General features: G+C 41.7%; 1 protein-coding gene across 2 annotated transcripts in view; it reads right to left on the minus strand.

Moving 5' to 3' along the window:
- LOC111866837 (facilitated trehalose transporter Tret1) overlaps window positions 1-7,339 on the minus strand; it is a 98,916-nt gene extending 91,577 nt beyond the window's left edge. For both annotated transcript variants that reach the window (XM_023856142.2, XM_023856141.2), the window contains exon 1: window positions 7,257-7,339. In XM_023856142.2, the coding sequence (XP_023711910.1) occupies window positions 7,257-7,261 (5 nt within the window). In that variant the 5' untranslated portion in view covers window positions 7,262-7,339. The remainder of the gene's footprint in view (window positions 1-7,256) is intronic.
- Between the last annotated feature and the right edge of the window lie 5,534 nt (window positions 7,340-12,873).

Genomic DNA, 12,873 nt, shown 5'->3' on the forward strand with positions numbered 1-12,873 from the left:
TACAGGGAAGGTCCTACAGGAAGTCTCTGAGAAGTGTTTTCACGTAATCACAATGATCTTCAATTCAGTGTTGAGAGTGGAGCACTTCCCCATTCAATGGAAAATAGCGCAAATCATCATGGTTCCTAAACCGGCGAAAAATCCCAGAGAGATTGCATCGTATAGACCTATAAGTCTTATACCAGTCCTTTCAACGGTCTTAGAAAAACTCTTGCTGAAACGCCTCACACCAATCTTAGAAGAACAGAAATTAATACCAAGCCATCAGTTTGGTTTCAGAAGTAAGCACGGTACTATTGAACAGGTACATAGAGTAGTGAAAGAAGCCTCCACTGCCCTAGAAGAAAAGAAGTTCTGTACAGCAACCTTTCTGGATATTAGCCAAGCATTTGACAAGGTGTGGCACCAGGGACTCTGTTACAAACTAAAGTCAAATCTGCCCAATAATATGTTCTCCATCTTAAAATCTTACCTTTACCAAAGATATTTCTTCGTCAAACATGAAGATTTCTACACTGAAATCTACCCTATACTAGCTGGGGTACTTCAAGGCAGGGTACTAGGCCCGTTACTATACCTCCTTTACACTGCAGACCTACCTACTACCGAAATGACCATGACTGCAACATATGCTGATGACACCGCTGTTTTAGCAACCCATTTGGATCCTGCTACGGCATCTAGATGTCTTCAAGAAAACCTACATGACATGCAAAAATGGCTAAGAAAGTGGAAGATCAAAGTCAATGAGAGCAAATCGGTCCAGGTAACATTTACTATGAAAAAAGGACAATGCCCGCCAGTTACACTAAATGACTCACAACTACCACAAGCAGATGAAGCCAAGTATCTTGGCATACATTTAGATCGCCGGCTAACATGGCGGAAACATATCTTCAGCAAAAGAAAACAATTGGGCCTGAAAATTCGGCAATTGTACTGGATAATCGGACGAAGATCACAACTATCTCTTAATAGCAAACTCTTACTCTACAAGGCAATACTCAAACCTATATGGACGTATGGTATATCATTGTGGGGAACAGCCAGCAATTCAAACCTGGAAATACTACAACGATTTCAGAACAAGGTTCTCAGAGAAATAGTTGATGCGCCATGTGCCCAATACAGTGTTACATAAGGACTTAAGTGTATCTACAGTGCGTGAAGACATTAAAAAGTGTAGTGCTAAGTACAGTCGGAGACTACAAGTACATCCAAACGAACTCGCAGCCTCACTACTAACCCATGAAGATGAAGTTAGGAGATTAAAAAGATTCAAGCCGTCAGACCTATCTGATAGATTTAGCTAGTTTTAAGTGTATACATGCCACAAATCTTAAGGCATCTACTGGGATAGCCTTATTAATACTGTTAATGACATAGTTCCACATCAGTCAACAAAAGTGCTCATTGTCCTTAATTGGACAGATTGTATGAATCTATCTAAAAAAAATGACTCCATTCTCGGAAATTTAAAATTTAGAACAGTTTGTTCCTCACGACAGTATCATGATGACATTTGTAACGTTTGAAGGGGAAGATAAACTGTATCTCGTGGTTAGAAATTGCTAGTCCTCGTGTACTTACTAAATGCATAGTAAAGTAGGGATTTCCCCACTTTTAGTTTGTTACATACGTAATATGAGAAAGTACTGTATGATGACAAAAATACATTTCAAGCTTTTGACGGGTTTACGTATCTTCAGAGACCCTCAATACGAAAAATGCATTTCTCTGTGTATACTTGCACCTCTGCAGCTCCTGAACCGTTGAATTGATTTCCTCATATTTGATATTTAAGCGAGTATCAATTATAGATAGAGGCTCAGTGAATATGAACATTCTATCTTCAAAAATAAGGGCCATTCACAAGGGCCCCTGAGCACAAAATTTCAATTTTCTCGAATTACCGAATTTAGCACTGCACATGCGGGATCTTTTGGAAACTATGGGTGCATTCTTTCCTCTTAGTTACGCAAAAGGATACACGGGAAAGTGCACAAGTTTTTAGTGTAAGCAGTAATGTACAGTTCAGTCCTTTATTAAGGTGCCCCAAAGTTGTTAATATTACGAGTATATGTAAGTTTTGTTTCTTAAATTAAGATAAGTTCTTCCCAGGGGAAATATTTTCTTTGTATAGTTTTATTTAAATTGATATTTTCCTTCTATATAATGTATTTTAATGTTACCTGTGATTGGCCACGGCTGTTGGTAAGTTATAATTAATTAAACTAATGTGAAGAAAAACGGTCTAGTTTTTTTTGCATAATTTAGTTCATATTTAAAGATGAAGTTATCCATGTAACAGGCCGTGGAGGCCCATATTGTTGTGAGGCGTCGAGGCAGCCACATTTTCTAGATAGTCGGCTCACAGATGGCGGTAAAGTTGCCAACCTTACGCGATGGTTGCCCTTTACCCCCAGGAAGATTCTTAGTACTCATTTCTGTTAGTGGCTGAATCGACCCCAGGGCCATAGCGCGGCTGGAAGGATTAAGTAAATTGAAAAATTTCAGTGAACTCATCGGGAATCGAACCCGAGACCTTCAGACTTGTAGCATAGTGCCTCAACCAACTACGCTACGGCGTTCCTCGAATTTTATATTATACCAATTTAAAATACTGTAACGTATTTGCTCAAAGCGTTTCTAGGCAACGGCTCAGTAAACACGTTCAACGTGCAGCAATGGAAAACTTGTCTCAGTGGACGAATATTATTGCTCGTTTCTAGGCAACAGTCAGCGAACCAATGAAATTGCTGGCTAGGAATCGCGTGACTTGTTTTCCGTTTGGTCCGTGTGGAGCCTGTATAACGATCTGCAATAGCTCAGTAACTTTCGTCACCCGTGTGGAGGCGGGGTCAACTACCTCCACCGTGACCCTGCGAGTCGTAGGAGGCAACGAAAAAGGAAGTATCGAATCTGAGACAGTAAAATATGGTCGCGAGTCCCTAGGGACTCGGACCCGCGAAAGACTGCGCTGACAAGGACAAGCAGCATGTACAGAGGACAGACCCGTCCCCTCGTCAGAGGGGGCGCCCCAGAAGAATAAGACCGTAACTATTAAACAGTAATAAATATCTGGTCACGAGCCCCAGGAAGGTGCTTGACACCAAGACTTACTGACTGACTGGCCGTCAGTCGCAATGTGACTTTGACTTTGACTTGAGTAACTTTCATATAAAGAAAACAAAAAAACAAGAAAAAAAAACAAAATTGGTCATGAGCCCCAGCCGGGGCTCGACACCAAGACAGACACACTGACCGACCGTCAGTCCCAATGTGACTTGGGCTTTGACTTTGAGATTAGAGTAGTGCAGAGTGCACAATGTAAACTGCAGAGTGAAGTGCATTGTAGTTAAGAGTTGGTTGCAAGAGTGCGGCTCTGAAGAGAAGACTTCATGTGTAATACTCGTATTTAGAGTGTGTAATTCTGCGGGACTATTATAATCCCTGTGTTGAGATCCGTTACCAGGAGACGACTAGTGAAGATAGACAATACTCTTGCGTGTGCAATGGTGAACTGTAAATTGTGTAGATCAGCGATAGCGCTGTATTAATTGTAATTGAGACGGAATGTACCTGAAGTACTAATAAATGCAATCATCAGAACTAGAGATCTTTATTTTCGTCACGCGTACCACCCTACATGTGACAATATTTGAAGCTTCTAAGATACATGATGTAAAATTCACGGCTTGAGAACATCTGTCAGTTTCGAAAGACAGAACGGAACTGGAGACCTCGAGCGAGGTTGGCTCGGACCACAGTTTCGGTCGTGTTAAATTAGACTCGATATGAACAGAGTTTTGATATTTTCATGAATACTTCCCCGAGCCTTGTTGAGGCACTGATTAACACTCAAGTTTACCAATAGTAAAAAAGCTGTTCAATATTTTAATATAATAGCGCTCTTCAACTCTCACTCTTTTATTTTCTCTCAAGTTTTACTGTTTTCTTACAAACCTTCGCGATCTTCATTTTTTTTGGCTGACAATTCTCCTTTCAACAATTGCAACCACCAGACAGTGATCGGTATTGCATAAGATTTCAATTATGTTTTAATGTAATCTTACATCTATCAACACTTGAATAATCTGGATATGTGTCAATAGGTCACAAGGCGTCTAAGAATATTTATGAATGTTCCTATGTGGAAGGATTATGCGTTTGAAGGTTAGATATTTGGAAATGGCAATTTTTTTTTGCCCTAACCAGATTATCACTGTTAGTTTAATATAAACTCTCGTATCCAGTTACACGTCTGAAAATTTCCCTTCTTCCTCCTCTTTCACTAAAACATCCGGAAACGATATGATACACCTGCTAGTCCCTCATAAAAGCTGTCCTTCGTAACATGTGCATTGAGAACAGTGATATCCCACCAGTATATCAGAATATTAGCATTAGCATTCCATAGTCAAGCAATTATGCGTCTTAACTCCCGATTAGATATTTTACGCATGAAGATGCCTGCTCCTAACTAACGACTATTATACTTTTTTCAAAACAAAAATTTGTAACCATTTGTTCATTCAGAGCCACCTATCTGCTGTATGACCTCTTTTTTTTTTATTTCTAGTGGGTTGGGACTAAGTCACTTGTACTGCGGCCACTTCTGGCCTATTGTACCAGCCCAAGATGATAGGTGAGGGTCATTGTGGAGCAATTGGTGGAATAAAGATTGCCAGGGGAAACCTACCCCAGAGCCACTTTGTCCACTACAAATCCCACTTGACCAGAACCGGGATCGAACCCGGGCCGCCGCGGTGGGAAGCCAGCGACTAACCGCTTGAGCTATGGTGCGGCCTGTATGACCTCTTACACTCTCACTAAATTAATTTAAACTTGCAACTGAAGCTGGTGTATAGTAACTTCTGACGTTCCAAACATTAACATTTTTGTTAAAGCCAGTGAAAAATACAAAAGAGCTAGGAACTTTTGGAATATAATCGTACCCGTAATAAGAGACTGGAGAACGTAGTCATTATAGCGACTGGCAACGGGATGGACGACCGAGGGGTCGGAGTTCAAGTCCCGATAAATTCAAGAATTTTCTCTTCTCCACGTCCTTCAGACCGGCTCTGGAGTCCACACAACCGCCTATCCAAAGAGTACTGGGGGTTCTTTCCCCGGGGTCAAGCGGCAGGGGCGTGAAACTGACCACTCATCTCCAGCTAGTGCCGAGGTCAAGAAAATGTGGATCTATACATCCACTCGCCCATGTGTCTTCATGGTCTAGTGCTTAATTAGTTAAGCACAGGGATAACTTTACATTTTTACCTGTAATTACTGCAATAGATGCAACAATGGACATTGTCACTGATTCTGTACTTCTGATTGCTTTTGATCCATAGCATAATATTATTCGTGGGTTAGTATTAGTAGTATTTATTCCGCTTCTACACAGCTAGCAAGAAGTTTAGGGCTGCAGTCTGATAGGTATTCGGCAGAAACTTTGTTTGAATCCAGTCAGAGTACAATCAAAGGCAGCACAACTCACCAGTTGACACATCGTCATAAAATATGTAATCTGACAAGCGGAGAGAGGAACATCACTTAGAGCTCTGGTCTTAACGTTGTTAAGTGGCATGAGCATTTGGTGACACCCAACAATTACATGATCAAGCGGGCTAATGTAGCGGTAACGATCAGGATCTGTACAAGGCGAGACTCTCTTATTGTAAGCTGTAATGAAGTTTCGTACAATTTGCCTTAGCCATTCGGATTAATTTCACTGTTGTATCCTTATAAATTCTTCCTTACTGTCCCCACCCGGTCATTTCCCGCCTCAGTGGACCTATACGTCCCAACTAAGTGAGAAGGAATCTCCAAAGCAGTGGTTGAGCCCAGAGACCGGTAAAACCTCAGTGAGATTCTCGTAGACCGATACCCAACAGTCCTACACTGTACATAACAAATACAATTCTACAAGTCTAATTACTGAACAAGAAACTGTGGGAAGATCTAATCGCCTGCTTTCCTTTGATAGGACACGAACTGCACAGAAAGCGACGAGCCCAAATTTCTTCTATTGCGTGTGTATTCGTTGCCGCGGTAACGTTTTGCCGAGTCATAGCGTAGTCGGTATAGCGACTGACTGCGGGCTGGACGACGGGTGTCGGAGTTCGAGTCCTTTTAGTGTCAAGAAAATTCTCTCCTCCAAGTCGTCCAGACCGGCTCCTGGGTCCACCCAATCTCTTATCCAATGGGTACCTGGGGCTCTTTCCACGGGCTTAAAGCAGCCAGGGCGTGAAGCTGATGACTCATCTCCAGCTAGCTCCGAGGTCAAGAAAATGTCCATCTATACGTCCACTCCCCCATACGACTTCATGGCGTGTTGCTTATTTCGTTAAGCACAGGGACACGTTTACCGAGCCATTGCCTAGCATCGAGACGGGGATACACATGTAGACACACTGACGGGAGGGAGGTATGACGTACGCTTCTGAAATGGGCTCAACTGTCATGATATAGTTGTACATGCCAAGTTTCGTGAAGATTGGTGCAGGCATTTCAAGGTTGATGAGAGGGGACACACTGACAGCGCGGTGTTCTCGTAAGCCTATTTTAATTTTTTCAAAATAAAAAAGGTAGACTAAAAAGTACAGCTGTACCTACTCTTAATTAAACTGCATGCGACGAAGACATGTGGGCGTTTACAGATTAGCTCCAATTGTTCGTACAATTGGTGCTAGGTGCAAATAAGTTGTCAGCTGTACCACGAGGCGAGATCTATCCGTAGCTATCTGCCAAGAGAATTTACCTGGACACTGCGGATGAGAGATTTCTGCTTTTACTGTGAATCGAATCCAGCCCGTAGCATAGTCACTGTACTGACTGAGCTATCCTAGCTGTTCTGCACTTATTAATAACATGTTTGAATGTCTATACACCTAAGTTACTATAGTCAGTATAAATTAACGCCTTATTGCGAACAGATGACACAGGCGTCCACGGAGAAATTTCGCAATCAGTATTAAGGCATGAAGTTTTCAAGATGTCAGGAAATTCAGTCAGTTTGTCAAGAAAATAAATGTAAAGACTTGACTAAAGTAAGTAGTTACATTCAACAGAACTAGGTCTATTACTGTCTAAAATGAAATAAGAAACGGAAAGAAATACATGAACACTATTCTTTCAAATATAGACAGGGCTATTTATAAAAGATAAAGCTACCGTTAGTTTGCGTTAGTCTGTGGGTGTGAAAAATTGGTTAAAAATGCAAACTAATTAGTGTCCGAGACTTTACTTACGGCATGGCAGAGCACGTGTCGTGTGGTGACTTCGTGTCACGGGGGCTACCATGAGACTGCTACACAACGGAAGACAAGCGAACGGTAGCAGTAGATAAGCAGTGCTCGGAATTCATTGCGAGCCGTCCCCTACATTCCTATATGGGCATGTTAAGTAGTATACTAGTTCGAAGCGAGATATCTTTTTGGTTCATTTTTTTGCGCTCTCAGTGTCGAGGTTGTATATCCTAGAATACAAGGGTGATTAGTGAATGAAGAATTACAAAGAATTTAGGAGGTCGAGGCGTAATCAAGTTACAATCACAGGATTTGCGTGGAATTACAGACGGAAACCACGTACCTACTCTGTCAGGATAGCGATTGTTCCTGTTGAGATTCCAAGTTAGCATTTCTGGAATAGAAGCCTGGAGCATTATCGCTGGGTGAGACTGATTTTTGAGAGAGAGAATGTGTAACTGGGAAGATGCTGCATAAAAGTGATGATCTAAACTCGATTTCAGTGTTTTAGGGCAGCATACAACGGAGGGTGTCATATAATTTGTTGCTCCTTAACGACGTTTGTTGATCAGCTAAACGCTATGAAGAGCGAAGTTCATATACCAGATTTACCCCTCAGAAAACACACTGCACCTCAGTTAACAAAACTCATCAGTTGATAACACTTAGGGAAATAAACGCTGTTTATGTTGAAAATAATACGAAACCCGTTTAATGCCATCTGTGAATGAAACACAGAGTTTCTGAATGTTCTATAGATAATGTAGCGTGTAGAGTCGTTACTATGCAATGACCGCGAGAGAAGCAAATGTACTAGAGATCATTCTAGGCAACGTCTCGGTAAACACGTTCCCGCAGCAAAAGACAAGATCGCAACAGTGGTACAGCAACAGAGGAACGGTGTTTTCTGTGGTCCGCGCAACGGCTGCGTAAATACATCTCTGCGGCAACCAATCCATACACAACGGTACAAGAGCTCTGATCTCTATGTGGCCCGTGCTGGGATATTAAAACCGCGAGATTTAGAGCTTAGTCAGTTGGTAAACAGTGCAAAATATCTTGGTGTAATCTTCGATAAGAGGTTTACATGGAGATTGCACATAGAAATGATCGAAATCAAGGCCTTCAGAACATTCATTAGAGTGCATTTTCTATTCAAATTGAGCGATTAAGCTCTAACATTAAACTGACCCTCCACCAGGGGCGTAGGATACATGGATGTAGTGGAAGCATTGCTTCCCTATAGAACAGCAACCAAAAACATTTCTGGCAATTTTTCAATTTTGAAAAAAAAATGTTTCATACTTCAAAATATTAATTAATCTGAGAACATATATTACATATAATGAGAATATTGCAAGTTTAAATGTGTTACATAAACCATTTATCAGGATAGATCAGTTATTTTCTTCCAAAATGCAGGGAACTTTAAAATAAAACGCGCAAAGAAGCAACAGGTTGTTCGCTTCCACGTTCGTTCTAGTTCAACTGGGACTGCAATGTTTCCATATATGAGGAGTCTGTTGCTAAGCTAAACGTTACGGAATGCTTCCAGCTTCATGCTTCCAGCTTCATGCTTCCAGCAATGTTGCAGGCTGTAAGGCATTGCAGTATGCAGTTGGAAGTCGGTGACCCTACAGTTACACAATTTTTCCTGGTGTCCTGAGACTTCGAAAATGCTGTTAGTAAGAAAGCGTGCTTACTAGTTTTCAGAAGAAGGTGTTAGCGTGTTACTTATGCACAAGTCAGTTTAGTTATTATTCTGTATTTTTCTCGATACAGAATTTGTTTTGCTTTGCGTAATTATAACTTTGTGACAATGTTTTTGTGATTGCTGTTAAGTTACAAATGGAAACATGACACTTTCATATGATAACCACTGTGTGATTGAAAAACTTCTTCAAACACCGTTCAGTTCACTCAGTTATACTGAGAAACTTAAGATAATAGGAGAAGGTACGCCTAAGCCTAATCTAACTTTACATACAAAAATGAAATCTTGAACACGTCATTTCAATACCAGTTTATATGAGGCTGTTCCATGGTTGTGTGGGTGTGATAAACTAATACAATTATTCTGTTGACCCTGTCTCTTGTTTTCTAAAGAAAAACACGTGTTTAACAGTGAAGGTTACAATGACATTAACAACATTTACAAATCTGGCAAAAGACATGGGCATTCAGATAATCACATTGCTTGTCTTAAAGAAATTACACTGTTTGGTAAAAACAGAAGGATTGAATTTTCTCTAAGCAGCCAATACAAACAGTCAATTAAAAAAACACAATGAAGCTGTGAAACAGAACAGGAAATTTGTAGGCCAATTTATTACAGCAGTTTGTTTTTTGGGCTGTCAGGGTTTAGCATTTCGGGGACATGATGAAAGCGTAGCATCTGTTAATAGAGGAAATTACATTGAGGTTTTAAATATGCTGGCTGTAATGGCGCAAGAGTTATGTACAAGTAGATATAGTTTTTTGGGGGGTAAATTTGGAATAATAGTATCTAGACTGTAAGATTAAGAAACAGAAATGATGAAACATACCAGGAAGCTTGGGTTTGCGAAGAAGTGTAACAGGCAATACCTGAGTAATCAGAATGTTAGCGCGACAGCGTAATAACGCTGACATTGAGGAAGAAGCTATATGAAGTAGGTCATAAACACTATGGCAGGAGGAAAACGCTGAGTCGGAGAAGACGGTAGACCCGAAAGAGTCAACCCCTTCTCGATAGACAGCCAATGAGTGGGCCACACCGACCCAAAATCACGTCAGAATGGGCGGGCCAATATACCCCGGAACACAAAGAATCAGTAAAAAGAGGGTACATAAACCCTAGAGGAATCAATCAAAAAACTTTTTGACTTTTGACTTTTTAATATTATTAAGTGTCATAGAGTTCAGCCGGAGGCTATCGCTGAGAGAGCGATGGCAATGAGTGGGCGTTGGTTGGTGATGGCGATCGTCTGTTTCCTTAGCTCAAGTAAGTGATCCAACTTCATATAGCCGTGAACAATAAGTGTGATAATTTTAAAGTGTAAACCCCAGAGAAAGATAGTGCTAACTAGATGGACTATGTTCATTAAGAGATACAGAGGCGTAGAATACCCGACAGCAGGGGGACAGGAGATAGGACCAATGAGGTGCTGCAGGGTCATCATCAAATATAATACGAGCCGACGAACGTCGGCAAAGTGTGTATATAGTATGTATATAGCGACAAAGGGAAATAGAATAGGATGTGTGATTTTAATTCAACATAGCATTTCCTTAAGTGTTACCCTCTTCCCTGACGACTCCAGGACCTCCCAAAGCTTCGGCGAATTGCGAGTTAAGCCAGGACCAGTGACGTAAGCAATGATAAGTTACTAGAGTTATTGACATACAAGATGGTGGCACCATACTAAACCGGGTGACAAGCGGGATACCTCCACGCCCCCAGTCACCACGGCATAACAGTGGTGTAGCGACGGCATAACAGTGGAGACAGCGGCGAGATTACCAATCCACCCCTGTCGTAAGGACGTAATGGCATAACAGTGGTGGCAACGGTGGGGATACCTCCACGCTCCCTGCCACCACGCCATAACAGTGGCGGCAGCGCAGGATTCGAACACACACACCCAGGAAGAGACAGGTGGTAGGTCAAGTACTAAGTAAGGTTAGATAAAAGGGAACCACAAAATGGAGGCAAGAATAGCACAGTTAGAACAACAGTTGAAAGGCTTAACAATAGGAGTGAAAACAAAGGATTTATCACTGGCAACAAGTATTAGGGACTGCAATGGGCAGTCGCAAGCGAAATCAATAACGGAATTTTTAGCTCAGGTAGAACAGTGTGCCCGTGTGAGTAATTGGAGTGAGGAAGACGTGGTAAACATCATAAAGGCCAAGTTAACAGGTGAAGCTGGGCAATTCGTTAGCGGTAGAGACCAGTTAACCAACGTGAACGTGAGATATGAAGTGTTGAAAACGGCACTAGTGGACCGTTTTACTGAGAAATTACCAGTTCGGTACCACTATAATCTACTACACGAAGCCACGCAAGGGAAGGAAGAGTCGCACATCCAGTTCTTAGACAGGCGTCGCGCACTGAGCACGAAGACTGTGAGGAAGAGCGAAGACTCGACAGTGCGGCGCATATTAAAAGAGGAAGCAGAATTTAGGCTCCTCACTAGTTTCATCTATGGAATGAGAGGAGAGGCCGGAAGGGAGTTACGGATTCGAAATCCGGAAACTCTGGACCAGGCGCTAAACATAGCGACCGTGGTATACAATGCGAAGCAGATGGAACCGCACCGCAAGGATCACGATACACTGACCGTGAAGACGGAAAGGAAGAGATTCACGAGTCCGAAGGGATACAGATCACCATGGAATCAGAGAAGCCAGCCGCAAGGATCGCCGGTACGATGATCCAAGGAACGAGGAGATACGAACAGAGATTGGGTTCGACCCCCAGTCAAGTGTTTTTCGTTTGATTTCCTTATGGAACAGCTGAAGCTTTCAGAATCGGTTGTTGCAATGTTCTATACCGTTTTACTCTATGGTTTCCCACGAACTGGTTTTCTTTATTTGTATATGTTTATCCACCTCTCGTGTTTCCGCGTCTGGCTTCTTTGCGTGTTAGTTTTCTACAGTCTCCTCTTTCAAGGACCTTATTCCCATCCCCCATGAATTTCGGAGAGAAGTGGAAATCTGAAGGTAACAGCAATTAGCATAGTCGTTAGTTGACTGGATCGACTGGGTGACAGCCTACCGAGGGAGAGCTGTACTAAGTTAATAGCGGCAGATTGGGAACTGGGATCCCAGCGGCCATATTTCAAGTGGTGGCCGTGGTAACATTGCGCTGGCTATGTTAAACAGTTTCCTTTTACATATCCAGAAGCTGTCCTGGTAACCTTTCAATTTAATACTCAACTGGTTACATTTCCACCCTGTCTGTAAAAAAAAAAAATCCAATATCTCTCTCATCTCTAGAATTTGAAGAAAATATTTCCTTCCAGTAGGAAATTATCCTGTTCTTAGACTGAGGGAGATATTAACAATAATCCCATCTTTGCTACGTGCTGACTGCTGGCCATGAAATTATGAAGTCTGTCTCCAGATGCGGTCTGTCGCAGTGTGGCTACTTAGGAGTCCGATATCTGTCCCTTGTTCTTACGCTTATAAATGGATTCGAATATGCACTCAGGTCACAGTGACTTGAGCACTTCCCTAGCGACCGATGAGATGTCTTGCTCTGAAGCTTTGGTCCCAGTACTCTGGCTTTATCCGCCGTTTCAGAATATCAGTGACAGAAATCTGTCCCACATCTGAAGCTGTTTGTGACATTTCAGTAGGAGTAATGATACATTAGTATGGAAAGACATTAAGAGATGGAAGTATCTCTAATTAGGAACAAGTATAATGAGGTTTAGAGATTCTGCATACATTGATATTTCTATAAAATAATATTTTATTAAACTGGACGCCATTACCAAGTATGTTTCTATATGCCAGAAAATGTACGATCTTTGTAATATTTACTTCCTTTTAATTTATGCAGGCCGTTTTCAACATACCCAAAAACAACTGCTTCAAACTTCTTGTATCATATTTTGAGCATACAGATTTTTTT

Source organism: Cryptotermes secundus, unplaced genomic scaffold (genome assembly GCF_002891405.2).
Source record: "Cryptotermes secundus unplaced genomic scaffold, Csec_1.0 scaffold533, whole genome shotgun sequence".
Taxonomy (NCBI): domain Eukaryota; kingdom Metazoa; phylum Arthropoda; class Insecta; order Blattodea; family Kalotermitidae; genus Cryptotermes; species Cryptotermes secundus.